At 39.1% G+C, this 26,668-nt stretch overlaps 1 protein-coding gene across 8 annotated transcripts in view; it reads left to right on the top strand.

Annotated features, from left to right (window-relative positions):
* Window positions 1-26,668, top strand: part of LOC124606181 (protein abrupt-like) — a 260,199-nt gene that overhangs the window by 50,424 nt on the left and 183,107 nt on the right. For all 8 annotated transcript variants that reach the window (XR_006978697.1, XM_047138198.1, XM_047138173.1 and 5 more), the window contains exons 4-5: window positions 7,803-8,003; window positions 18,825-18,954. Coding sequence is in view for 7 of the 8 variants with exons in the window: in XM_047138198.1 (XP_046994154.1) it covers window positions 7,803-8,003; window positions 18,825-18,954 (331 nt within the window). In the remaining variant the exon portion in view is untranslated. The remainder of the gene's footprint in view (window positions 1-7,802; window positions 8,004-18,824; window positions 18,955-26,668) is intronic.

Genomic DNA, 26,668 nt, shown 5'->3' with positions numbered 1-26,668 from the left:
TCATTCCCACATAGAATGCGTCACAGTGTAGGCAGGTCAGTTGGTAGATCACGTGGGTGCTTTCACACGTGGCTCTGCCTTTGATCGTGTACACCTTCCGGGTTACAGGACTGGAGTAGGTGGTGGTGGGAGGGTGCATGGGACAGGTTTTACACTGGGGGCGGTTACAAGGGTAGGAGCCAGAGGGTAGGGAAGGTGGTTTGGGGATTTCATAGGGATGAACTAAGAGGTTACGAAGGTTAGGTGGACGGCGGAAAGACACTCTTGGTGGAGTGGGGAGGATTTCATGAAGGATGGATCTCATTTCAGGGCAGGATTTGAGGAAGTCGTATCCCTGCTGGAGAGCCACATTCAGGATCTGATCCAGTCCCGGAAAGTATCCTGTCACAAGTGGAGCGCTTTTGTGGTTCTTCTGTGGGAGGTTCTGGGTTTGAGAGGATGAGGAAGTGGCTCTGGTTATTTGCTTCTGTACCAGGTCGGGAGGGTAGTTGCGGGATGCGAAAGCTGTTGTCAGGTTGTTGGTGTAATGCTTCAGGGATTCCGGACTGGAGCAGATTCATTTGCCACGAAGACCTAGGCTGTAGGGAAGGGACCGTTTGATGTGGAATGGGTGGCAGCTGTCGTAATGGAGGTACTGTTGCTTGTTGGTGGGTTTGATGTGGACGGACGTGTGAAGCTGGCCATTGGACAAGTGGAGGTCAACATCAAGGAAAGTGGCATGGGATTTGGAGTAGGACCAGGTGAATCTGATGGAACCAAAGGAGTTGGTTGGAGAGGAAATTCTGGAGTTCTTCTTCACTGTGAGTCCAGATCATGAAGATGTCATCAATAAATCTGTACCAAACTTTGGGTTGGCAGGTCTGGGTAACCAAGAAGGCTTCCTCTAAGCAACCCATGAATAGGTTGGCGTACGAAGGGGCCATCCTGGTACCCATGGCTGTTCCCTTTAATTGATAAACAAATACTGTGTGAGGGAGGGCCATAGGATTTAACAAAGAAGCTGGATCATTTTCAGTGTGAAATAAAACTTTCTCAGAAGAAGCTGCAGTGGAACCTTGGTTGATTCATTGGACAGTATATTTCCATGGTATGAATGATGAATACCCTTTGTTGAGAACAAAGCTTCCAGTTTTGAAACGGAAGATAAATTTTTTAGGTAGGCTCCATGAAAGATTATTGGCAAATAGAGATACAGATGGGGAAAAACGGCAGAAAAGCTGAAATTATTTATGAGAAAGGAATATGCTTTCAAATTATGGCTGCAATATTTGAAATAAGTATGGAAAGAATGGGAGGTCTATTATGTACTTTAACAAGACTTACGTGAACTCATTATGAACTGCATGTTCTTGTAGTGCTGATAAGAACAAAGGCATCATGCACCACTTTCAAAGGTAAAATGAACTGTCATTGTGAATGCTGGTGGTGCTAGGTGTTCATACCAAATGAATTATTAATAATTAAGTACAGGGTGAGAATTTGTGATTTTGCTTTTCATAGTATTGAAGACAATCCATCGCCTAACTTTTACTCTCAGAATGACGAAATAATTAATTTCATGAAGTTGTATACAAAGCAGAACTGTGCTCTTTTCTTAAATAAGCAGAAGAAGATTCAGAACATTTAAAATTGATGTTACCCATGCCAAATATGAACTATAAAATCCTAGGTCATCTCTGTACCATCCAAATTTAAGTTCACTCCATCTACTCTGTGCTACAATGAAACCATATTTACAGAAGAAGAATATTACTTTCATGTTGTATGGTATAATTAAAATAGAAAAAGAATGGTTTTGTGTTATGAGTTTAAAGAGGATTATCTTTTAGTTGAACAAACAATTGACAAGTGTACAAGCCAGTTCCACTGAGAGCAAAAGTAATAATGTAAGCAAGCATAAGTGATATTGGAAGTGACTTATAAGGTGCCGACAATAGCTGTTTACAATATTGTCATCTAAGTGTCCTTAATCCCCTCCTACAGTCCTACAGGTGTGTGCAGCCTGACACAGTAATATATTTTAAGGTGATTAGCAGTATGGGACTCACTCACACTTCTAGTCCCCATGCACTGTTTTCCATGAAGTGTAGCTCACATTTCGTGTAACACCTCACCAACTACATCTACATCTACATCCATACTCCGCAAGCCACCTGACGGTGTGTGGTGGAGGGTACCCTGAGTACCTCTATCGGTTCTTCCTTCTATTCCAGTCTCGTATTGTACGTGGAAAGAAGGATTGTCAGTATGCTTCTGTGTGGGCTCTAATCTCTCTGATTTTATCCTCATGGTCTCTTCGCGAGATATACGTTGGAGGGAGCAATATACTGCTTGACTCTTCGGTGAAGGTGTGTTCTCGAAACTTTAACAAAAGCCCGTACCGAGCTACTGAGCGTCTCTCCTGCAGAGTCTTCCACTGGAGTTTATCTATCATCTCCGTAATGCTTTCACGATTACTAAATGATCCTGTAATGAAGTGCGCCGCTCTCCGTTGGATCTTCTCTAACTCTTCTATCAACCCTATCAGGTACGGATCCCACACTGCTGAGCAGTATTCAAGCAGTGGGCGAACAAACGTACTGTAACCTACTTCCTTTGTTTTCGGATTGCATTTCCTTAGGATTCTTCCAATGAATCTCAGTCTGGTATCTGCTTTACCGACGATCAACTTTATATGATCATTCCATTTTAAATCACTCCTAATGCGTACTCCCAGATAATTTATGGAATTAACTGCTTCCAGTTGCTGACCTGCTATTTTGTAGCTAAATCTATCTTTCTATGTATTCGCAGCACATTACACTTGTCTACATTGAGATTCAATTGCCATTCCCTGCACCATGCGTCAATTCGCTGCAGATCCTCCTGCATTTCAGTACAATTGTCCATTGTTACGACCTCTCGATACACCACAGCATCATCTGCAAAAAGCCTCAGTGAACTTCCGATGTCATCCACTAGGTCATTTATGTATATTGTGAATAGCAACGGTCCTATGACACTCCCCTGCGGCACACCTGAAATCACTCTTACTTCGGAAGACTTCTCTCCATTGAGAATGACATGCTGCGTTCTGTTATCTAGGAACTCCTCAATCCAATCACACAATTGGTCTGATAGTCCATATGCTCTTACTTTGTTCATTAAACGACTGTGGGGAACTTTATCGAACGCCTTGCGGAAGTCGAGAAACACGGCATCTACCTGTGAACCCGTGTCTATGGCCCTCTGAGTCTCGTGGACGAATAGCGCGAGCTGGGTTTCACACGACCGTCTTTTTTGAAACCTATGCTGATTCCTACAGAGTAGATTTCTAGTCTCCAGAAAAGTCATTATACTCGAACATAATACGTGTTCCAAAATTCTACAACTGATCGACGTTAGAGATATAGGTCTATAGTTCTGCACATCTGTTCGACGTCCCTTCTTGAAAACGGGGATGACCTGTGCCCTTTTCCAATCCTTTGGAACGCTACGCTCTTCTAGAGACCTACGGTACACTGCTGCAAGAAGGGGGGCAAGTTCCTTCGCGTACTCTGTGTAAAATCGAACTGGTATCCCATCAGGTCCAGCGGCCTTTCCTCTTTTGAGCGATTTTAATTGTTTCTCTATCCCTCTGTCGTCTATTTCGATATCTACCATTTTGTCATCTGTGCGACAATCTAGAAAAGGAACTACAGTGCAGTCTTCCTCTGTGAAACAGCTTTGGAAAAAGACATTTAATATTTTGGCCTTTAATCTGTCATCCTCTGTTTCAGTACCATTTTGGTCACAGAGTGTCTGGACATTTTGTTTTGATCCACCTACTGTTTTGACACAAGACCGAAATTACTTAGGATTTTCTGCCAAGTCAGTACATAGAACTTTACTTTTGAATTCATTGAACGCCTCTCGCATAGCCCTTCTCTCACTACATTTCGCTTCGCGTAATTTTTGTTTGTCTGCAAGGCTTTGGCTATGTCTATGTTTGCTGTGAAGTTCCCTTTGCTTCCGCAGCAGTTTTCTAACTCGGTTGTTGTACCACGGTTGCTCTTTTCCATCTCTTACGATCTTGCTTGGCACATACTCATCTAACGCATATTGTACGATGGTTTTGAACTTTGTCCACTGATCCTCAACACTATCTGTACTTGAGACAAAACTTTTGTGTTGAGCCGTCAGGTACTCTGTAATCTGCTTTTTGTCACTTTTGCTAAACAGAAAAATCTTCCTACCTTTTCTAATATTTCTATTTACGACTGAAATCATCGATGCCGTAACCGCTTTATGATCGCTGATTCCCTGTTCTGCGTTAACTGTTTCAAATAGTTCGGGTCTGTTTGTCACCAGAAGGTCTAATATGTTATCGCCACGAGTCGGTTCTCTGTTTAACTGCTCAAGGTAGTTTTCAGATAAAGCACTTAAAAAAATTTCACTGGATTCTTTGTCCCTGCCAACCGTTATGAACGTTTGAGTCTCCCAGTCTATACCCGGCAAATTAAAATCTCCACCCAGAACTATAACATGGTGGGGAAATCTACTCGAAATATTTTCCAAATTATCCTTCAGGTGCTCAGCCACAGCAGCTGCTGAGCCAGGGGGCCTATAGAGAAATCCAATTACCATGTCTGAGCCTGCTTTAACTGTGACCTCCACCCAAATCATTTCCTAAGTGTTTGTTTATTTTGGAGGAGGGGGGGGGGGGAGATTAGATTATGATTTTATTACATTCTGACTGCTAGCAACTCAAAATCAAAAGAAAATTGTCTAATTAGTATGACCTTGGCTGCCCATAATCTGCCTTCTAAATTCCCATGATTTATTGTAACAGGTATTAACATATTGGACAACCTCTCGTAAACTTTTGCCCGCAATTGTTTGTTTCGTAATATGTTTTAAATCCTATTTCAGTGAGTTCTGCGGAATTTTCTTTTTGAAACAAGTAAGTGTATGATGAACTTGAGCAAGTTCTAAATGAAGCTCAGAGCAGAGGATACATTTTTAAATATCTAAATGTGATGGAGGAAAATAATACAGGGCAAGTCACCGAAATGGTACACTTTGTTGGCTACTGTCCTAAGATGTAGACATGCTCGCACCATCTAATATGTCTGATGAGACCCACATAGTATGCCATTCAGTTCAGTATGGAATGTTGGCCAGTGCAAGTGCATACTGAGGCAGTGGAGGAATTCTGTTGTGGCAGAGTATTGTGGCTGTCCAATTTGATGTGGAGGAGACCAGCATTTTCATGTTCCAGACAGAAGAACAATATCCAGGTGGATAAAACAGTGGGGTGAGACAGGTTCTGTAACCAGTGCGAAACATGATGGAGCTGAAGAGGTAATTCGAATGCAGGAAAATATCTGATGAGTTCATACAGCTCTGCAACAAAACCCCCAGCAGTTTGTCCATCACCATTGCAGAACATTATAAAGCCCTTGCAAGTCTTTGCAGAGGATGAAGAAACAGTTTTTAAAATTTCATCCTTATAAACTGCAAGTGGCTCAACAGTTACAACTGACAGATAAAGTGAGTGGTTGCAATTTGTGCACGACATTACTGGACAGAATTAACAGGGACAACCGCTGGCCTGCAGGTGTCAGTTTTGTGTGGTATGTGTCCATGAATAACAATTTCTTCATCTCACAACTGCAGAGACATTGGTTTTAGATGTGACATGGTTTCAGAAAGATGAGGCTGTAGCTATTAAAGGTAATTTCAGAGTAAAGTATGTGATATAAGCTTGTGACTGGACTGTTGACCTTCCCCCAGGAAAGATTTCTGCTACTGATTTGATAGCAGTGTGTGTGTGGTGCTGGGATTGTCATGGAGGAAATGGAATGAGGGAAAATCCCCATCCCTATCTGGGATTGAACGCAGGACTTCAGGATCATAAGAATTTCAGAGTATTGCAGTGTCATTGGGTTGTTCATCAAAAAGCTGCAGCTGATAGGAAGTACTTTAACTTAAAGCTCAATTCAGTGCTATTTGAAGTTCATTAAATGAAGCTTTCTGAGATGTTGATCCTTCAAAATCTTCATGTGAATATAATTTTTTAGAGTTAAATATTTGAAGCTTAACTACATGGTGCAGCCACATTAATGTTACCGCTGCCTATGTTAGATGTCAGCATGCAGTAAACAATCACAGATGGCAAGTGGCAGCACTAGCAGTGGAGCATATGTAAAGCATGTTGGGAAGATGTGGAAAACAGTTCAGTCATTGTCATAATGGGGAAACAGAGCGATTTTTGTGACATCCGAAATGTGGAAGCACTTTTGAAACAGTGAAGTTTGTAAACTGTTCATGTGCCACTTTAAAAAGTATACTGTGCATGGCAAAATGGCGCTATGCAAAACTGCTGCTGAGATGACAGTGGTGCATCGCAAGCCGTAGATGACATGGATGAATGATGGCTGCAGAGATGTGTGTAACTGTTTAGCAACTCACTGCCCAGATAAACCAAGGGGCTACCAACAATGTCTTGTAAACAACCGTTCAGCAGTGTTGCTGTGTATGGGCTTCTGCATCAGGCACCTGGTTCATACACCCATGCTGACTGCTGTTTGTCAGCAACAAAGGCTGGAATTTACATGCTAGTACTGCAAATGGATGTCCACTGAGTGGCGACTGGTGCCCTTCTCAAGTGACAGATTGACAGTTGGCCATTAGTGTATAGGGTGTGAAAAGTCTGAAAGCAAAATACCCTTCGTGTTGTCAGAAGGGTTGAGGTTGGAGGAAGGAGTGTTATGGTCTGGTGAATGGTTTCATGACATTTCCTGGGTGATCTCGTTATTCTGGAATGCACAGTGGAGCAACATAAAGTATGCATCTATCCCTGGGGCCATGTCCACTCCTACATGCAATTTATTTTTCTTCTGCATGTTGACATCTGCCAGCAGGACAATGCAACATGTCACACAGTGTACATGCATAGTTCGAAGAGCACCAGGATAAGTTTGCCATACCCTTATGGCCACCACAGTCCCTGGATTTAAACCCAATCAAGAGTGGGTCCACGTTGATCGGGCTGTTCGTGCCAGGGATCCTAAGCCAAGAAGCCTAGCACAGCTGGCCACTGCAGTGTAGTCGGTACTTTCCAGAACCTCATTGACACTCTTCCTGTACATCTTGCAGTGGTCTTTGCTGCAAAACATGGTTATTCAGGCTTTTTACAGGTGCTTACATTAATGTGACTGGACAGTGTAAATATGTAACAACCAGAAGGTTTTGAAGAAGTGTGTGCCAAAAATGAGCCTTTGTCAACTTAAGTAAACACTTTATTGCTGTAACAAACATTTTCTGTGAGTCATAAAGAAATTGGGTTTTCAAAGGCAGACCCTGTTTTTTTTTATTGCAAATCATTGTGAAAAGGGAGTCGATGTGGCAGTGAACTTCATTGATGGCTTAAGTTTTAGTTGTTTTTTCTAACAGTTTATAACAAGAAAGTGATGAAACAAAAGTGAAGCTTGACAGTTTCCTTGGCATAAAAATCAAACAATATGAACGGAGAATTATGAAATACATTGAGATTTGTGTAATTTTTGTGATATGAATGAACAGAAAAACATCCGTCTGATGGATCTTCAGAGGCACTTTGCTTGCTTTCCAATAGTACCACTATTTTGCCTGCTTTTATTTTACTTTGATGGAGCATCAGAAGGAATAATCTCAGTTTCCAAAAGGCACATGTCATGTGTACTATTTTTGATGCTGTTAGGCTTTTTACCGCCAGCAGTTTTAATAAGTCCATCTACTTTCTTTGTTTTTTAATGGAGGGTGACTTTTTTTCTGCTTATCATTTGTTTTTTCTTTTATAGTTTGATGGAGCAACATCAGATACTGGACACAGCCGGCGTGGTACACGCAGTGGCATTCCGACGTCACCTATAGCAGGAGCTCCAGAAGAAGATGATATCCTGAGCCTAAGCCCTCCTGCCTCCCCATCTCCTCCTGCCAAACGCCCATGTACAGCACCAGATCCAGCAAATATCAAGAGAGAAGCTCCAGATATTGTTGAGGTGTGTATGTGCCTTTGTTGGCAGACTTTTTTTAATGATATAAAGAAAATTATACACTTTCAGAGTTACACAATGAAATCACCTTCTGTTTTAAGTGGAAAATAACAAAGTTGACTGAATGTGTCTGTGACGAAAATTTCCATATAGAAGTAAAATGTCATAGAGAGAATTAAGATGAATAACAATGTCTAATCAGTAAACTGGCCACAGTATAGTGGAGAGCATAATAAGTTTGATATGAACCTCTGAAAACATAAGTTTTTCAGAAGTTTTTGATATTCCATACAAGTCAACTTGTTTTATTATGAAGTAACTGAAATGCTGGCAATGAGTAAACTGCTATTGTGAGTTACGGTGAAGTAAAGTGGAGTGGAATCACTGGAGCAAGCCAATGTTTTTATGTTAATATTCATATTGTACATTTGTGATATGAACATGATAATGGAAAATGTTGTGTGGAATAAAGATAATGCAAAGAGTGAAGGTAACCAATCACCGTACAGTTAAGGCAGTTTGCAATTGATAGGCACATAAATGAGACTGAAAAAGTTGCCAAGCTTTGGACATTGCCGTCCTTCAGAGCTCTCTCTCTCTCTCTATCCATCTACATCTTCCCTCCACCCCTCTCTCATGCCTTTCTCATCCCACTCACTCCATGTGCCACAACCCCTCACCCCATTCAAGTTACTTTGTACAGACAATGTAGTCACCTGGGACACTGTAGCCGTGTATTTCTGTGTGAATGCATGTTTTTCAGCATATGACAGATCGGCACAGGATTTGATATCCAAAAGCTGAATGATGTCTTCAACCTCGTATACATCCTTGTCAACCATTTAACATCTGAACTATGTGGCGATTAGTTATATTTACTCCTTCCGTTGTTAGCGTTTATGATATGACCACATCAAGTGGAGACACTCAGATAGCTTACAACACGCTAATCTTTTGGATGCCACATAATTGTGGAATATGTATCACAACAAGATGTCACCTCTATATGCCCTACAATATATTTGTTTGCTCTGTAGTCATTTTCTAATGTTTGAATGCATTAATGCTTCTTAGCATACTGACTACATTTGAGACCAGTTTCTGTGTATTATTGTTATTATCCTTGTTACCATCATCATCATCATCAGCAGCAGCAGCAGCAGCAGCAGCAGCAGCAGCATCGTAAGTCACCCCTCAAAGAGAGCAATAAAATACAATCAGTTTTTATGGCCTTTTTCTTCCAGCTCTTTATTCTTTCTTCCCAAAAACCTCTCACATATTCACTGAGTTTCATCTTCCTCTCTTCTGTCCTGTTTCTCACTGGACACTTGCTCAAAATTTTGTTTTCTGATTTTATAACCTGCCTTTACGCTGATGTGACAAGTCATGTGGTGGCATATGCACATATACAGATAGTGGCGGTATAAAAGGGCAGTGCATGGCAGAGTTGTCATTTATACTCCAGTGATTCATGTGAAAAGGTTTCCAGTATCATTATGACTACACGGCAGAATTAACAGGCATTGAATGTGGAATGGTAGTTGGAGCCAGATCCACAGTGTCAAGAGTGTGCCAAGAATGCCACTTTTCAGGCATTACCTCTTGCCACAGACAATACAGTGGTCGATAGCCTTCGGTTTTTGTTTAGAGTTGTTCGTGCCAACAGACAAGCAACACTGCCTGAAGTAACCACAGAAATCATTGTGTGATGTACGACAAACATATCCCTTAGCACAGTGCGGCGAAATTTGGTGTTCATGGGTTATGGTGGCAGACGAGCAACGTGAGTGCCTTTGCTGATAGCACAACGTTGCCTGCAATGCCTCTCCTGGGCTCATGGCTCATGCCCATATTGAGTGGACCCTAGATGACTGGGAAACTGTGGCCTGGTCAGCTGAGTCCCTGTTTGAGTGGGTAAGAGCTGATGGTATGGTTAGAACTGCTGCAAACTCCACAAAGCCATGGACCCCAGTTATCTTCTAGGCACTCTGCAAGGTGGTGGTAGCGCCATTATGGTGTGGACTGTGTTTACGTGGAATGAACTGGGTCCACTGGTCCGATGGAACGAATCATTGACGGGAAATGGTTGTGTTTGGCTACATGGAGCCCATTTGGAGCCATTCATTGAATTCATGTTCCTAACCAACAATGGAATTTTTATGGATAACAGTGCTATGTCACCTGGCCACAATTGTTCATGATTGGTTTGAAGAACATTCTGGACAGTTCGAGTGAATGATTTGGCCAGCCAGATCACCCAGCATGAATCCCATCAGATTTTTATGGGACGTAATTGAGAGGTAAGTTCATGCACATTCACAGTTATGAACTGCTACAGATGCAGCATGGCTCAATATTTCCGCAGAGAACTTCCCATAACTTGTTGAGTCCATGCCGTGTCATATACTAAGCAGGCCAAAAGTATTATCCTGAATCCCATGAATTTTGTCACCTCATGGAATAACTGTCTGTCATGTTTTCTGAGGAGATGTTTATTTCCTTGAGGTCTTTCACTGTTTCCTTTACACAGCAGGTTTTCACTGTATTAGTCATCACTATGTTAAAAATCTTGTTTGTCATTGTCTCTTTGTTCACCCTGTGTTCATGTCCATGGAACTTTGGCCTCCTCCTCCTGTTGTTTCTAGTTGTCTTCAGATCCACTCTTTCTGAACTGGTCTATAGACCTTTCTCATTGTTTTCCTCTCTTGTTTTTCTGTCTCTTTGATTTCCATTCTTCCCTTGATTGATGTCATTTCTGGGGCATACAAGACTAAAACAGCTATTTTTGAATGAAATGTTTTGAAAGAAGGTGTGTCACAATCTGCAACATCGCAGTTCATAACCATTTAATTTGACTTTATCACAAGTTATTTGCTGATGTGGCTGGAACAACATATTTTCAGTAGCCCTATTTCAAACACTGCTGAGAGTCTTGTACACTATTACAAGTACCTACACTTGTGACTAATTGAAGGAACAGTGTTATAATGTTTTGAGCAATGTTGCTTACGTCACAAGCCTTTAGCTCAACTACATAGTCATCAGTACATAGTGGCAGTGACAGGACAGTTTATCATGCCTTCAGTAATGAACTGCACAACATGTTGACAAATAGTAAACCACGGTGAGTATAAAACTATGCAGGTGAGCTACATTGCTCAAAGTACTGTAGCGTAATTCACTTCGGATGAACTACCTCAAATTTCAGTGAAAGAGATAATTATACCTGTTCTAATATAAAATTCATGCTTTTCCTTCAATATATTCCATACACTCTTGTTGACCAAAAAAACCAGTTTTTGAAAATATAACATAAGTGGATGGATAAAAAATCTATTCAGAGTGTTGCCAGAGGAAAAGATGCATATAAAAGTTATGGAAATGTGCCAGCCTTTCCTTCTCAACTCTTCCGGCAAGCCTCCCCCTATGCAGGGTTCTGGGTGACTTTTCTGTAACTCTCCACATTTTCTATACCTCGTCAGTCCTGTTTCTTCATTCCACTTCCTTCCCTTTCAACCCTTCTGCCAGAAGTAGGAGCTACTGGCTCGAAAAGTTTGCAAATTTCCGTAACTTTTTTGTGTTTTCTCTTGCTGTTGCTTGAGAGTAGCTTTTTTTATCAATCCAGTTATATTACACACTCTTTTTGGTCTTTTCTGTTACATGCTTTTTCAAAAAGTCTAAAAAATGTCATACTGTGAGGCTACGCACTTTTTGTGTTTGAAGATGATATTTCAGATTTTGATATTTGTAGTAAAGAGATGCAGTTAACTGGTCACTGAGACCAGTGATTAATTCCATTCTGAATTTTCACCATCATGTTGTATAATATAATGTGTACATAAGTGTGCAATGTCCAGTTAATAGTGAAGAAGCTTGTGATAGTACTTTTTCATTTCACTCCAGAACAAATACTATTACTGCTAATGGAAATCACTCTTGTCCATCTCTCTCTTATTTGTTGGATAATCCACATCATCATATCACTTTTGCATGACTTGTTCTGTGAATATGCCTCTACAAATGCAGAGTTGTGGAACATGTAGATCATTACAATGTCTCTTTTGTCCTTTTGTTTTGTCATTATCTGTTTGCAACTGTAGATTGTTATGTATTCTTCCTTTCATGAGTATTTCATTGATCAAAGTCCTGTCTGTGCTGCTGCAGTCTGCTGACATCAGTATTCCTCCTCGTTAGTCTCTTGGCCAGATTTGGACTATATATAATGTTTTAATTGTTACGGTGACTTTTCAGGGCAAATCTAATGCAAACCCAGAAACATTTTTCGAAGCTATTTGCTCTTTAGCTTAGTGGCTACCATAATTTGTGCACTTTCCAATGCAAGTAATAAAATCCCAGGCATCTCTAGAGCAGCTCTTAACATATTTCATAAAACTGGATGATGCTAAATCACCTACACTGGAAAAAGTCACTATATCTTAATTTACATCTCAGATCATGATTTTTTGCACATGAAATGTTTTCTTTTCACTGTGACTGAGGGTCGTAGGAAGTATAGTGTAAGAATTTCATCAAAAAGGTAAAAAGGTAAAACCTCCTTTACTCATAAGTTTTCTAAAGATGTGGCAGGCGACTCCTCTTAGACAAGTACGGTTTATTTCTGGCTTGTAGAAAATCACCAGGAGTATAAATATTCCGATTCCATTGTATCTTGCTAACTGTGAGCACTTGATCCTACTCCTGACGGGGAATGAGAAGCTGTGTTCTGATGCGGGTATAAGTTTGTTTGTTTAATACTTTGCACAGAGTTCATCAACAAAACATGCACAACAATTTGTCAGTGGCAGATTTGTTCCATTCCTATTACCAGTAGACAAAAGACTGTGACATGAACTTCTATACACAAAAATAGATTCAGGTGACTGTTGTAATTTTGCTCTTTTATCAGATAGTTCACTTTCCAAATTTCCTGTCTTTCCTGCTCTCAGGGCTGTCATCAAAGTTACCATTTCTCTCAGTAAAACCAGTGTTACATCTTTGAATCTGACACTCAGCTTCTTTTCACTCTTGCGAGAGGTTACTTAATAGTAAAGTTGATAGCAAACAGTGCAAAAACTGCTCTGTTCAACTGCCATGTAAAGTGTACTATCCAAGGTAGCTCATGGAAGAAACATAGAACAAGCAGAATATGCCAGATTGACTAATAAAAGCTACCATTTAGTGAAGTGAGTTCAATTAACAGCACCGTGGCACAGTCATTCATTTACATTACCATTAGCCTCAAGCCATGTCATTACCATTAGCCTCAAGCCATGTCATTTCCATTAGAATTAGCCACAAGCCATAGAATGCAGTAGCCAGATGTATCAGTTGAACCTCCTATCAGCTGATCGGTAGAAATACCCACTGTACTCTCTTCAATAGTTAATAAACATTGCTCTCAGTGGCATGAACCAAACTGTAAAAGGCATAGTTTGCTGAATGTCAGAAATCATGCACAACTGCAAAATCATATTGCAAAACTGTAAAATCAAATTAGCAACATCTTGCAAGGCCATTACTGCAGTATTCATCTGGTTTGATTTCTTGTAACTACTGCAGTTTGTACACTTTTTGAGTATCTGTTGCTCTGTCGTACAAAGGATTCACAGTTCTTTTGATGTCTTATGAACAGGCTTATGTGGTGAATATTGGAAAACATGTTGAATTCTCTTCGTATCTTTGTCACAATTACATAGTGCTTCAAATCCACGCTCCCTGTTTGCATGAAGTTCCTGTGCCGTTCTCTTATGGATGACTGAGAGGGTGGTGGTTTCCTGTATTGCATCCTGAACTTTCTCTGAACTTGTGTGTCTGACTTCGTTTCAATAAACCAAGCCGCACCCTGCGTCTTGTCCAGTACGGACTCCAGTCTTCACTTCATTTATGGTGCTCCTGCCACGCTGCAATAACATAGATTTCTTTTAATATATGTTGCTCTTGTCACCTGGAAAGGCAAAACATTTATTGATTACCTTACATATAAAACTTTTTTAGTTGGTGCATCAGACTGACTATTTTTTTCTTCAAGTCAATTACAAGTCAAGTTATAGGGCGTTGAAGTTGTAAAGTACCCTTTGGCACACCATGTAGGCACTTCCTTGTAACATTAACCCTTTAACTGCTGATGACTTATATAATGGCTGTGCCTCGAGTGGTAACAGTGTATATATGCCACAGGAGCTAAGCGTACTAGGAGTATTAATGTCAGATCTGTACATTTTGAAGTTTTTGTGCTAAATACTAGCAATGTGGCAACATGCGGTGGATAGGATTACTAGTGCTTCCTTGATGTGATTCATATGGCAGAAATGGTAGTGAATGGGCCTTTTGCCTTGCTTTCTATTGTTGCATTGTGTTTGGAAATAAGTAAGTACATGCTGTCTGACAAAAAATAGAACATATTCACATGGAAAGTGGTAGTGAGAGTGAACCTCCTCCTTTTCGTCTGAAACTGAGGACAATGTGCCTCTTGATTATTGTTCTTTGACTTCTCAAGTGTTGGAAAGTCAGTTTTGTCATTGCATACCTTTGCCTTCCAGAAGTACAACTGCAGCGATAATGAAGGTGAAGATGACATGCCACCAGGGAAGAAAGACAAGTTTGAGGACAAATTTCTGTGGTACAAGATGGAGCCAAAGCCCCGTGTTATCGATGTTGATACAATGCATTCAGGTGTGACTTATACACTTCCAGAAAAACACTAGTGCACTTCAAGTTTTTTAGAGGTTATTCACAGAGGAGTTTGTCTCGATTACTGTAGATGAGACTAACAGTTACTACGCTGTTTGGAGTACTCTCTTTGTGATAAAAGCTGTTTGAAGGCCTGGAAAGATATGTGCCTAGCAGAAATGTATTTCCTGACAGTATGTCTTCTCATGACAAGATTTATAAACCTAAAACATTCTGAATATTGGTCTCTCAGAACACTAATAGTGGGTTAATGTCTCATGACAGATATTTATTGTTACTCTGAGTGTTGCATTCCCACAATAACAATATTCCTGCTCAAGCTGTTTTATATCTGGGGGGGGAAGTTTAGGACAGCACTCACTCCATTCCAAAAATGTTTCATCATTACAAAGTCCCCCATTTTTCAAGGGACACTTAGGTTTCAAATGTGCATTCCATCTAGAAGTCGTTCTGGTATTAAAATGTTTATTCTGTGTGGTTGTGAAACAGGTTTTTTTACTTGACTTTTTAGTTTATACTGGCACAAAGTGTGACATAGTAGTCAGTGAAGACTACTTAGGAATTACAGGCAATAATATTGTGACAACACTTTTCGAACCTTATTTGGAAAGATGGCATGCACCATATGCGGATAATTTAGATACAATAGAGGGAAACATTCCACGTGGGAAAAATATATCTAAAAACAAAGATGATATGACTTACCAAACAAAAGCACTGGCAGGTCGATAGACACACAAACATACACACAAAATTCAAGCTTTCGCAACCAATGGTTGCTTCATCAGGAAAGAGGGAAGGAGAGGGAAAGACGAAAGGATGTGGTTGGTTGGTTGGTTTGTGGGATTAAAGGGACCAGACTGCGATGGTCATCGGTCCTGAAAGGATGTGGGTTTTAAGGGAGAGGGTAAGGAATCATTCCAATCCCGGGAGCGGAAAGACTTACCTTAGGGGGAAAAAAGGACAGGTATACACTCACACACACACCCATATCCATCCGCACATACACAGATAGGTGTATCTGTGTATGTGCGGATGGATATGGGTGTGTGTGCGAGTGTATACCTGTCCTTTTTTCCCCCTAAGGTAAGTCTTTCCGCTCCCAGGATTGGAATGACTCCTTACCCTCTCCCTTAAAACCCACATCCTTTCGTCTTTCCCTCTCCTTCCCTCTTTCCTGACGAAGCAACCGTTGGTTGCGAAAGCTTGAATTTTGTGTGTATGTTTGTGTTTGTGTGTCTATCGACCTGCCAGCGCTTTCGTTTGGTGAGTCGCATCATCTTTGTTTTCAGATATATGTGTGGATAATTGTTACACAAGTACATCTCTGTTCCCCTTCTTGCACAAAAGAGGAAGAAATGCAGTAGATACAGTTCCCTTGAACAGGAAAGGTGCACTAAAACTTGAGGCCAAAGTGCGAAGAGGAGAGACAGAATTTAGGTCAGAAGACATGCTGAAAGACTTATGTCTGTTGACAACATGTCGTACAGCAGGAATGAAATCAGGGCAATATGGGAAAATGGACTGCCACACCGATATAAAAAATGTGTAATGAAATATAATGAGATTATGGGTCCAGTGGACAAAATAAACATGCTACTTAGTTCAGTGGAATGTGTTTACGAAACACTGAATTATAAATGTATTAAATTCCCACATTATTTACAAGGTTCGCACTGAGAAGAGTACTTCACTTGTACCAAGAAAGGAAATCAGCAGGAGGTTGCTGGTCAAATGAGGAAAAGCCTTTGTGGCTTTGAGAAAGGCATTTTTCAAGCTCCATCGAATCATCAGTAAAACAACATGGATCTGTAAGCAGATGCATCATATGCAGCAAAAACAAAAAAAAATTAAAGGATTCATGTTACTGCTATAAACAATGTGAAATGTGATATGCAACTGTGTGTTGTAGCTTGTTTTGAAATATATCACACAAAAAAAGTCTGAAATGTGCTTCTTTGTAATGTTATCTGGTTTTAGGAACTCCATCAATAAAGATTATTAAAACTACACTTTATTTTAAAAACTTATTGGTGAGAATAAATTCAGAAGAGCCGGCTATGATAACTCAGTGCAGCAGATGTGGCAGTATTCAGCGTCATATCGTGTTTAACATGGCAAGCATGCTGCATGGAGCAGCCATCACACACACGGATGTGCGTACTGTTGTAGCCCATTCAGCAGTGAAGGATTAAAATACAGTTGGCATTGAAGGTCCGCTGTTAGAGCATCTCCTGCACCTGATCTCCTGCACCTGCCATTTCACAGTTCACTGACAACTGGTGCTGTTGGGTGAGGTGTCCCATTGCTCCTCTTTCTGTTCTAGTCTGCTGCTTTGTGTGCTGTGCACTCCTGATCAGCTGTATTGAATAGCCCTATCCTAGCACAGCAGGGATATTTTATTGTAAATTGATGTTAGATTTTCACTAGCTTCTGCTTAGTGTAACCTAAATAATTTTTGACTCTCTAGTATCCATTATCCAAGAGGCATGCTTGAAGTATCTTTCTAAAATTTAAAAAAAATTAAAAGACTATCCGTTTCATCCCATCTGGTAAGTCTTCCCTGACCTGGGATTTGGGTGACTTTTGTGAACTGTACCCCTTTTCCTAAACCATTCCAGTCCTTTTCAGTCACCCATCTGCCTTCCCCTTCAACTCTTCTGCCAAGCCACTGGCTCTGAAAGCTTGTAAAAGTTAAATCTTTGTTTGTGTGTGTTTTCTCTTGTCGTTGCATGGTGAGTAGATTTCTTATTTGTCCATTTACATTATATTGTTATCAGTAAAGGAATTCTTGTGATCTGGACCTAGGATTTTTATTTACATACATATCTTAACATAATAGAATGCCTATGTCTCCATTTGACAATGTCAGATAACAACATGTATTTCATTGGTTGAAATATTTAAAAATCAGTGTTTATGGAGTCTGTAGGTGTGTCAAAAGTATCAGAAATGAAAGAAGAGTCTCAAGCTTATTTGTCATAGCAAAAGAGCTTTGTGATGCAATATCATACCAAGTAAAGCTTTTCATTAGTAAATTTCAATTCTATATTACCCTTTTTGTTGTAGTACTTTGTGGTATATGTGAATAATTCCCCAATATAAGCATATCCATTTGTAGGGAGGCAATGTCTAAAAACTAAACTATCTACAGGTGGCAAGACTTCTTCTGTCATGAGTGCCACTACTAACATTTTTCAATTCATAAACAAAAATGTTGTGGAAACATGCAAACTTTTGAAATTTTTCTAATGGTTATTGTTGAGGCTGAAAGGTGCTTATTAACTCTGAAGATATTTTAAAGAACAACAGTGATTGAGACTAGGTTGAGCGTATTAATAGTGCACACTGGAGGAAAGAACATAATTCAAAGCCTGTCTCATTTCAGTGACAAGGCTGTTGACTTCTTTGAAGAAAGGCAGAAGAATGGACAAATAAAATTGATATTGTTTCAGGAAAATGTAAAGCTAAAACTGAAAAAAATAAAATAGATTTCTGCAGTAGAAGAACAGCTGAAGAAAGCAGGAATAACACAACTTGATGTAACAAGCAGGAAATATATTGCCTAGAAAATTCACAGTTGGACATTTGCCCTGTTAGAAAAACTCAAGAAAATCCAAACAACTTGGTCTGATGAGTGGAAAAGAGCCCATTCTTAGAGACTGAAAGGAATATGGGCACAAAGAAGCGGTGTTTTAACTCTGAAAAAGCCTTTTGTTGTACATCTTGTGGTCCAGTAGGGCCCAAACATACTATTATTACCACCACCACCACCACTACTACTACTGCATTAAATTGAGCAGTTGACAGTTTTATTCAAATCTATCCAACTGCCAAGTAGTCACTGTGAAAAGTGTGTGTGTGTGTGTGTGTGTGTGTGTGTGTGTGTGTGTGTGTGTGAGTGTGAGACAGAGAGAGAGAGAGAGAGAGAGAGAGAGAGAGAGAATAGTTTTTCATTTATTTAGTATCGTATCTGAATTTATTAGTGTGCAAAACAATGTTTCCACTTTACATAAAGCTGCATAATGATCTAATATTTTCTGAAAGTTAAATATTTCTGCATGCTTCTCATAGCATTTTTGGAATAAAGCCATAAAAAGTTATAAAATAATTATCTGTAAACTAATGTTGTTGTAGCCAAAACTGGAAGTCCCTGACTATAGCAGTGATGGAGAAAGCAGAACAGAAAGTGGAAATGGAGCTCATTATGGTGGAATAGAAAATCCTCTTGATGCGAAATCAGCATATGCAACTGGAGGACTACAAGGTATTATGTGTGTAATTTTACGTATAATTGTCACTTTTTTCTTTCATGGTGAATACTTCAAAGTGTGCTAACAGGAAAAACAGCCAACAACTGTTGAATGCATGACTCACTTTGAAATGACAAAAAAACTAATATTTCTTTTGCTTGCTGGTCATTTTAGTGAATGCTTGTATTATAAAACAAATGGGATACAATAGTATTCATGTCTACACTCTTGAGTTCGATGTTCTACAGATTATGCATCTTACTTTTATGAACACAAGTTTACTGAAACTGTATCGCTCCACACTGTATCTTTAGATCATATATTCATTTACCATTTTCAGTAACCCCTGTATACTAACCTTCCCCTCTCCCACCCCCACCCCCACTCCCACCCCCACCCCCACTCCCACCTCATTTTTTTTATTACCTACTATTCATAATATTGCCCTTATACATTACTTCAGCACATTAGTGTACCACTTACTGTTGCCAGATTTGGATTGCTCAATTCAGCTACTATTCTATTGTTTTCCTCTGTTTTTGTGATATGCTGCTTGTTAAATACACACAGAATTGATTACTGTAAGATCTAGTGAAGTGCTTGGTTTAATACACTCAGCGCCAAAGGTTATTGCACTGTAATATGTATTTTCTGAGTGATTAGCGAAAAATTCACACTGACAGTCTAAAGACAGAAATAGTATGAACATCTAAAGGCGGAACCCAGTTATTTAGGGCGCTGTGTCTTTGGTAGTATATCCTGAAATGTAGAGATATTAATAAATGATTGGTAGAAATTCAAACTCCGTAACTTTACTGAAAAGGTAGGTCAATGACGAGAGCTAAGTTCAAAATAAATAATATGCATTGAAGAGTAACAAGAACTTGATGGAAAAAAATGAAATGGAAGTAGAAAAGTGTGGAACAATAAATAAAATAAAAGAGATAATGGATCCTTCTTTATCCCACCCATCCTTTCTTACTTTTCCCAAAGTCACTCCACTGTACTTCCACATAGTTACCCTGTCAGTGAATGATAGACAGTTTTCCTAGGTTGGTGCTTCACTTCATAAAAGCATCTGCAGATTCATAATGCCCTCTACAACATTTAGTTGGTGGAGTCTTCTAGATCAAAAAGACACATTAGTGTAATGCCAACTTCAAATCACCAGTTGTACAAACGGCATTCATAGTGATAAATGCAAGAGTAGAACTTGTGATACCTGTTTATGATGATTGTGCATCGTGATGACTGTTTTATTTCCAAGATGCATATGCTGTGAAGGTACTATTTGTTGTTACACTGAATTTAGTACTTGTCTGTTGTCGGCATCACGAGCCGTTGTAAATAATTTTTGGAATTTTCCAAATCTTAGACTAGATCTGAAGGCTTAAAACATTTGATCATTTATAATCATCCTAATCTGTCCCTTAGGAAATGTGTAATGGGCCTAGCAGTTTTAACATAGTTTGGCTGAAAGCTCCCTAGCAGTTTGCCTTATCCCAGGAGACTGTTGGCTCATTTGGTCATTGCTGGGAAATAGTGGACTACTGCCAAAATCATTTAGAAATCTTATATGTCTGTAGACAAAAACGTAAACCTCAATACAGTGTTGATCTCTGATCAGCTTAATAATGAGTTGTCTAGCCAGTGAAGCTAAAAACTCAACAAAATCCATTAATGTGATCAGATATCTGGTTTCAATGCTAATTTCACTGATCTTACTTGAGTAAACAAAATGTCTACAACATGTATAGATAATATTTTAACCAGTTGTATTTATAATGAGGCAAATAAGTTTTGTTCAGATAGGACTTACTGATCATTGTGCTCTGTTTGGAGTTACGTAGGGAACTAAAACATAACAAGTCCAGAGTTTGTTACCCATGTAAAAAATTACAAAAATATTTAAAAAAAAATTGTGAATGCAGCAAAAGAACTCGCAAATAATAGATTTATTTTGGATTGTGACAACAAATCAAAGGCATTATGGTCAGTGATCAAAGTTGAAGCAGGTTCCACAGCCAGAGGCCATGATATTTCCGAAATCAAGATAGAGGATAAAACTATTGTAAAACCTGCTCAAATTTCTGAATTATTTATGAATGTAAACAAAGCAAACATCAGTGAAGAAGATTATTCAGATAAGGTAAATTTCTTCAACAGTGAACAGTTTGAGGGTGAACCTTTCAGTACATTTACCAAAACTACTGTAAAAGATATAGAAAATTAATACCAACAAAGGTGTTAAAAACAGTGTCTAAAATAACTGCACAACCACTATCTACAATAGTTAACCAGTTCCTTCAAGGAGGTTATTTTCCAGACTCACTGAAGTGTACAGTAGTTAAGCCACTATTCAAAGAAGGCACAAAAGAACGTATGGGAAACTATCGCCCAATCTCACTTCTCCCATCATTATCAAAAATATTTGAAAAGGTAATCACCATACAAATTCAAAATTTCATAGAGAAATTTAAAATAGTCTCAAAAAATCAGTATGGATTTCAAAAAGGCAAAACCACAGTATCTGCTGTAAACGATTTTCTAGATAAAATTAGCTTCTCTCTAGACCATTCACTGCACACCACAGGAATTTTTTGTGACCTATCAAAGGCCTTTGATAGTGTGAACCACTACTTCCTACTCTGTAAACTGGAAAAGTATGGAATTTGGGACACGGTGCTAGAATGGTTTAAGTCCTGTCTAACAAACGGAAGACAAAGAGTGGTTATATCATCAGAGAGAGGAACTTAATACTTCAAAGTGGAAACCATTTCACATGGAGTACCCCAAGGTTCTGTTTTAGGTTTCAGCCTGTTTCTGTTTTCATAAATGATCTACCATTTAATGTTTGCAGATTATACATCTGTAATCATTGAAAGTAACAGTACTGACCAAATTCTCCAAACTGTATTAAATACTTTAGAAAAATTGGATACCTGGTTCAATTTAAACGGGTTAATATTAAACATAGAAAAGACTCCGTTAACGTAGTTTGAAACAATACAAGCAAAATTAAATGATATCCAGGCCAGTCACAGAAACCAGGATTTGCAGAAAGCTAGCTGTGTGAAATTCCTAGGAAAGCAACTGGATAAAAATGTATCATGTGGCTCACATATACAGTACCCTGCAAATACATAGCGTAGCATTTGCAGTGAGGGTATTGTACAATGCTGCCAGTATGGGCATACGTAAGGTGGTATATCACAGTTGCTTTGAGTCAGTAAAAAGGTGTGGAATTGTAATCTGGGGTAATCAAACCATAAGTGCCGAATATTAAAACTTCAGAAAACCATTATTATAAACATACACAATGTAGGGTGATGAAAATCATATCGCCCACTCTTAAAAAATCTAAAGTATGTCAAGTGTTCCCTCACTATACATCTGTGAGCTGATTACCTGTGCGTACAGCAACCTTGATTTATTTGTAGCAAATTATTTCCAACATGATTACAACACAAGAAATCAAAATAATTTTATGCTGCCCGCCCACTGTTTAAAACTTTATGCTCAAACTTCGCATTATATGGGCATGAAAATTTATAACAGAGGGGAAGGAAGATAATTATCTTATAATATCTAATTATATCTAATTATAATTGCTCAGAATAAATTTAGAAACACTAAAAAAATCCTATGTGAAAAACTAATGCAGAAATGTTTCTATTTATTAGAATAAATCACGAATGACGACCTGTAAATTTGAGCAGGAGAGCATAAGTACTTAGGACTGTTAATTTTTAAAAGTTTGTTACTTTTGAAGAAAAATATTAATTGCTTAATTAATTATCCAGTACAGTAAATTATATTTCTGATATTGTAAGGAAAGTTGAAAACCAATTTTTGTGTTTTGTCGAGTCTCCTGGTCAGTAGTATGTTTACATTTTGTGGCGTGTGGTTGCAGTTGTAGCGGTTTCAAATATAAGTACTGACAAAGTTGTTTGTGCACTGTTATATATTTATTAACTTTAATAGTTTTCAATGGTGTTTTGTGCTGTTTGTGGTGAAATTACGATTTAATAAATGTTTGCTCGCTTTGTTTTTTAGAGTTTTCTGTGCCTTGAAGTCATTTGGTAAATTTTGTGCTTTAATTTTCAGCTGATGTTTCTTATTGTTTCTAGTGAAATATTTCAGTAAAATTTTCATTCGCTCTTTTAAGTTCGTTGAGTGTTCCAGTTTCCACTTGCATTTTTGGTTTCAGCTAATAAATTTTGTGAAGTTGGTATTGGTATTAGTTGTGGTTTAGTAGTATTAATAAAAGTAGTTGCTTTCTTAGTAGAGAGAGAATTGTGAGAGCACTATTGTTAGTTCTGTAAATGGTTCTACTGGTGTAACAGAACTTAAGCAACATAGAATTCCCCCCCCCCCCCCCCCCCCCCCCCCCTCCCCCCCAGTAACTGCAAAATTTTGCCATGAGTGAGAAGTGTGGGCTCTAACATAGGTGTGGGATTTATTCAAAATATTTTCATTGTGTGTGTGGGGGGAGGGGGGGGGGGGAGATGCACTGGGGAAGCCAGTGGGCTAGCAATCTAGCAAGATCTTCTCCTGGTAATGCAGAATCTGTAGAAGAAATAAGTTGATATAGAAGCAGGAGCATAAGATCTGTGCCCTTCGGGTGCAGTTACAATATGCGAAGGAGGAACTAGATAGGTTGAGGAGGGTGAAGGATGCTGGGGAATGGGAACTGGCAGTTGGCATGAAGGCAGCTAAGAGAAGGAGGTGTTCAGACAGTTGTACTTTGCATATATGCAATAGATTTGTCCAACTGTCAGAGTCGAGTGGAGAGGAGCTTCTTGTAGATATAGGTGTAGGAAACATGCAGCAGTCCTCAGCAGTTAGGAGGCCTAAATCAGTTGCAAAGTCTAACAGAACGGAGGTGGTTCTGCTGCTAGGTAGTTCACATGGTAGAGATGTGGGCCAGCAGTTGCAGGATGTGTTGGGGAGTGAGTACCAGGTCACCAGCATTGTGAAGCTTAGTGCAGGGTTAGCTCAGGTGACTGACAGCATAGGGGAGTTATGTAGGAATTTTACGGAGGAGGATCAGGTAGAGATAGGGGATGGAGCAGAGAATAGTCTTGATAGGGACGGGGAATGTGATGTAGGTGGTGACCTGGTAAATATAGTAGCTATTTAAACTGGTGGCACTAATGTGCATTTCGTGCAACTGTTTCAGCGTCATGATCAGCCTTATCTTAATGCAGCTGTTGGCATTTTAACATGGGGCTGGAGAAGGCACTGATGGCAGAGGGCATGCGGAGTGTATACGACCTGGGAGATCCGGGGAAAAACCCGGGAATTTTTGCATCCGGGAGAGAACCAGGAACAACCCGGAAATTTTTTAGAATTCCAGGCATTTTTCATTGTTTTAGATTTCAGTTAAATTTTTGTGATTTTGACTGGTAATAACCAATACTTTAACAAAGGATATTACTGTATCCCGCTTCTGCAGAATAATACTGCAGCAACAAAACATGAACGAGAGGGGAAGAAAATGAAAATAGAACTTAAGTTGCAAAGGAACTGTGCCATATACAACAACAAAAAACGCCGCTCTGACAAGTGTCTGCCAGCAGCAATGTGTGTCGAAGGCTTTAGGAAGACTATGCAATCTTCCTATCAATAAATTGCCTCCGATGAGCGTGACGTGACAACTGTTTACATTAGATTCGTGTGAGCAGTTGTGGGCAGGCTCTTGCGCATCCACAGTGGAGTCACATATGAGTAGTACCGTCTCCCACTTCTGACTACAGATGTGTGATTGGGCGCCACTACCTAGTATTGTCCCGGTTCAGAAATATCATAGATCCGGGGCTGATGCACAGAGCAGTCTGAGTTGTAGTGGGGAGGTGGGTAGTCTCCACGTGACCTGTGTTTACGTTTAGTGATTTCGCTGTGTCCTCTTCACTTATTTCTCTCGCATCAAATGAAAACAAAACAGATTTATGTGGCCAGGAGCTACCAAATGAATTAAAATATGTTCACATAATTACGGAAGGCTAAAATATGATAATAGTTTCAGATTTTATTTGCACCTTTCTTACAGTCAAGTATTAATTGCCTTGCAGAACAATGGAGCTATTTTTGTCGGTTTCCTAAAGAGATTTGGCTTTTATTAATCTTTTCCACTGAGGCAGTCAATTTATTTGAAATAAAGTGTTTAATTTCACACTGTTGGCTAGTTTCAACTGTTCGCTGCATTTTAAGTGCACGTTTTTCATCTAGTAGCTCGTGTGGCATTATGCTGTTATAAAGAGCCAAACATGAGATAATACAGTACTGGTACTCCAAGAAAATTTACATCTCAATCTGGACATATGAATGTGCACTTTAAGCTGAATTACGCATTTTAGTATGGTTCACGAAATTCCGATGCTCTTGAAGTATCCTCTCATGTCTTGTTTCTTTTATGACATAATGCAAGATATTTTAATATTTTACACGTATGAACATACGGGCTTCCTACGTCATCGTAGCTGCACAAGCATAGTGACTCCTGTTATCTGGCGCTCTCTGGCAACTGCTGAAACGAACCAATTTCTAACAGGTCTCAGGAAAATATTGCAAATGGTGGTTTGAAAACAAGAGTTACTTTCAAAGTAAATGTCCTTTTACGTAAGATGAACTACTTGCAAGAACGTATGATTAATTTCTTAAATCACAGAGCGTTTGACTCTCATTGAAAAATCAACTTTCTGATGATGACCACCTAGAAGAATTTTGAACTCAGAAGATCAGACATTTACGCCGTTACTAAAAATTTTACTGGTACACTGGCACATTTGTGTGATGTATCTTAAAGTGTAACATGCACAAAAAAGATCAGCATTATATGTGGAAGCTTAGCTTCTCTTGCAGTATTAATCTTAGAGACCAATATTATATGTAAAAGCTTTGCTTTTCTTATAGCAACACTATGTATATTAATTTAAACTATTAACTTTTCATATTTGTGTATTTGCACTACTTAAAAGTGATCTTGCTATTGGCTGACTGCATCACGTGTCCTGTGCTGTCATCATCTGGCGAGATCATGTAACACGAGCTATGACTGGCTTACAAAATTGTGTCACAATCTCAATTTCAATGCTTCGGAAAGTAACATGCAGTGTTTGGTGGAATTCAAATTTATATCTTCGTAACACAAAAGTATGCAGCGTACATGTTGCTGCGCTTCAAAGATCTTTCCAAAACGTGTTCCCATTACAAACAGAATTGTAAGGTGCTTAAAAATGTTATTAGGAAGCAAAGAGTATGTGCTACACAAATAGAATAGCTGATTTATAGGATACAATTAAAACCATATGGTCTGTTGTGAAGGAAGTGTCTGTTCAGCAGCACAAGGTCAGTGATATAAAGCCAGTTCGTACTAGAAATATTTCTGTTGCTGATAAATCTGATATATGTACAATATTTAACAATCATTTTCTGAGCAATTCTGGTGAATTAAATAAAAATTTAGTTTCTACAGGAAATCGTATTACTTTTGGGAAATGCCTTTCCAAGATTGATATCTGAAATACTCCTCTGTGATACAGACAAGGGGGAGATTGAGTCAATAATTAAATCAATGAAGACTAAGGACTCTCATGGATATGATGGAGTGCCTAGCTGAATATTAAAGTACTGTGCTGCACGTGTTAGCTCTGTATTTAGCTACATTTGTAATTTTTCCTTTAGGAATGATCATTTTCCTGAAAGATTAAAGTACTCAGTAGTAAA

This window comes from Schistocerca americana, chromosome 1 (assembly GCF_021461395.2).
Source record: "Schistocerca americana isolate TAMUIC-IGC-003095 chromosome 1, iqSchAmer2.1, whole genome shotgun sequence".
Lineage (NCBI taxonomy): Eukaryota > Metazoa > Arthropoda > Insecta > Orthoptera > Acrididae > Schistocerca > Schistocerca americana.
This window is presented reverse-complemented; position numbering and strand designations above follow the sequence as displayed.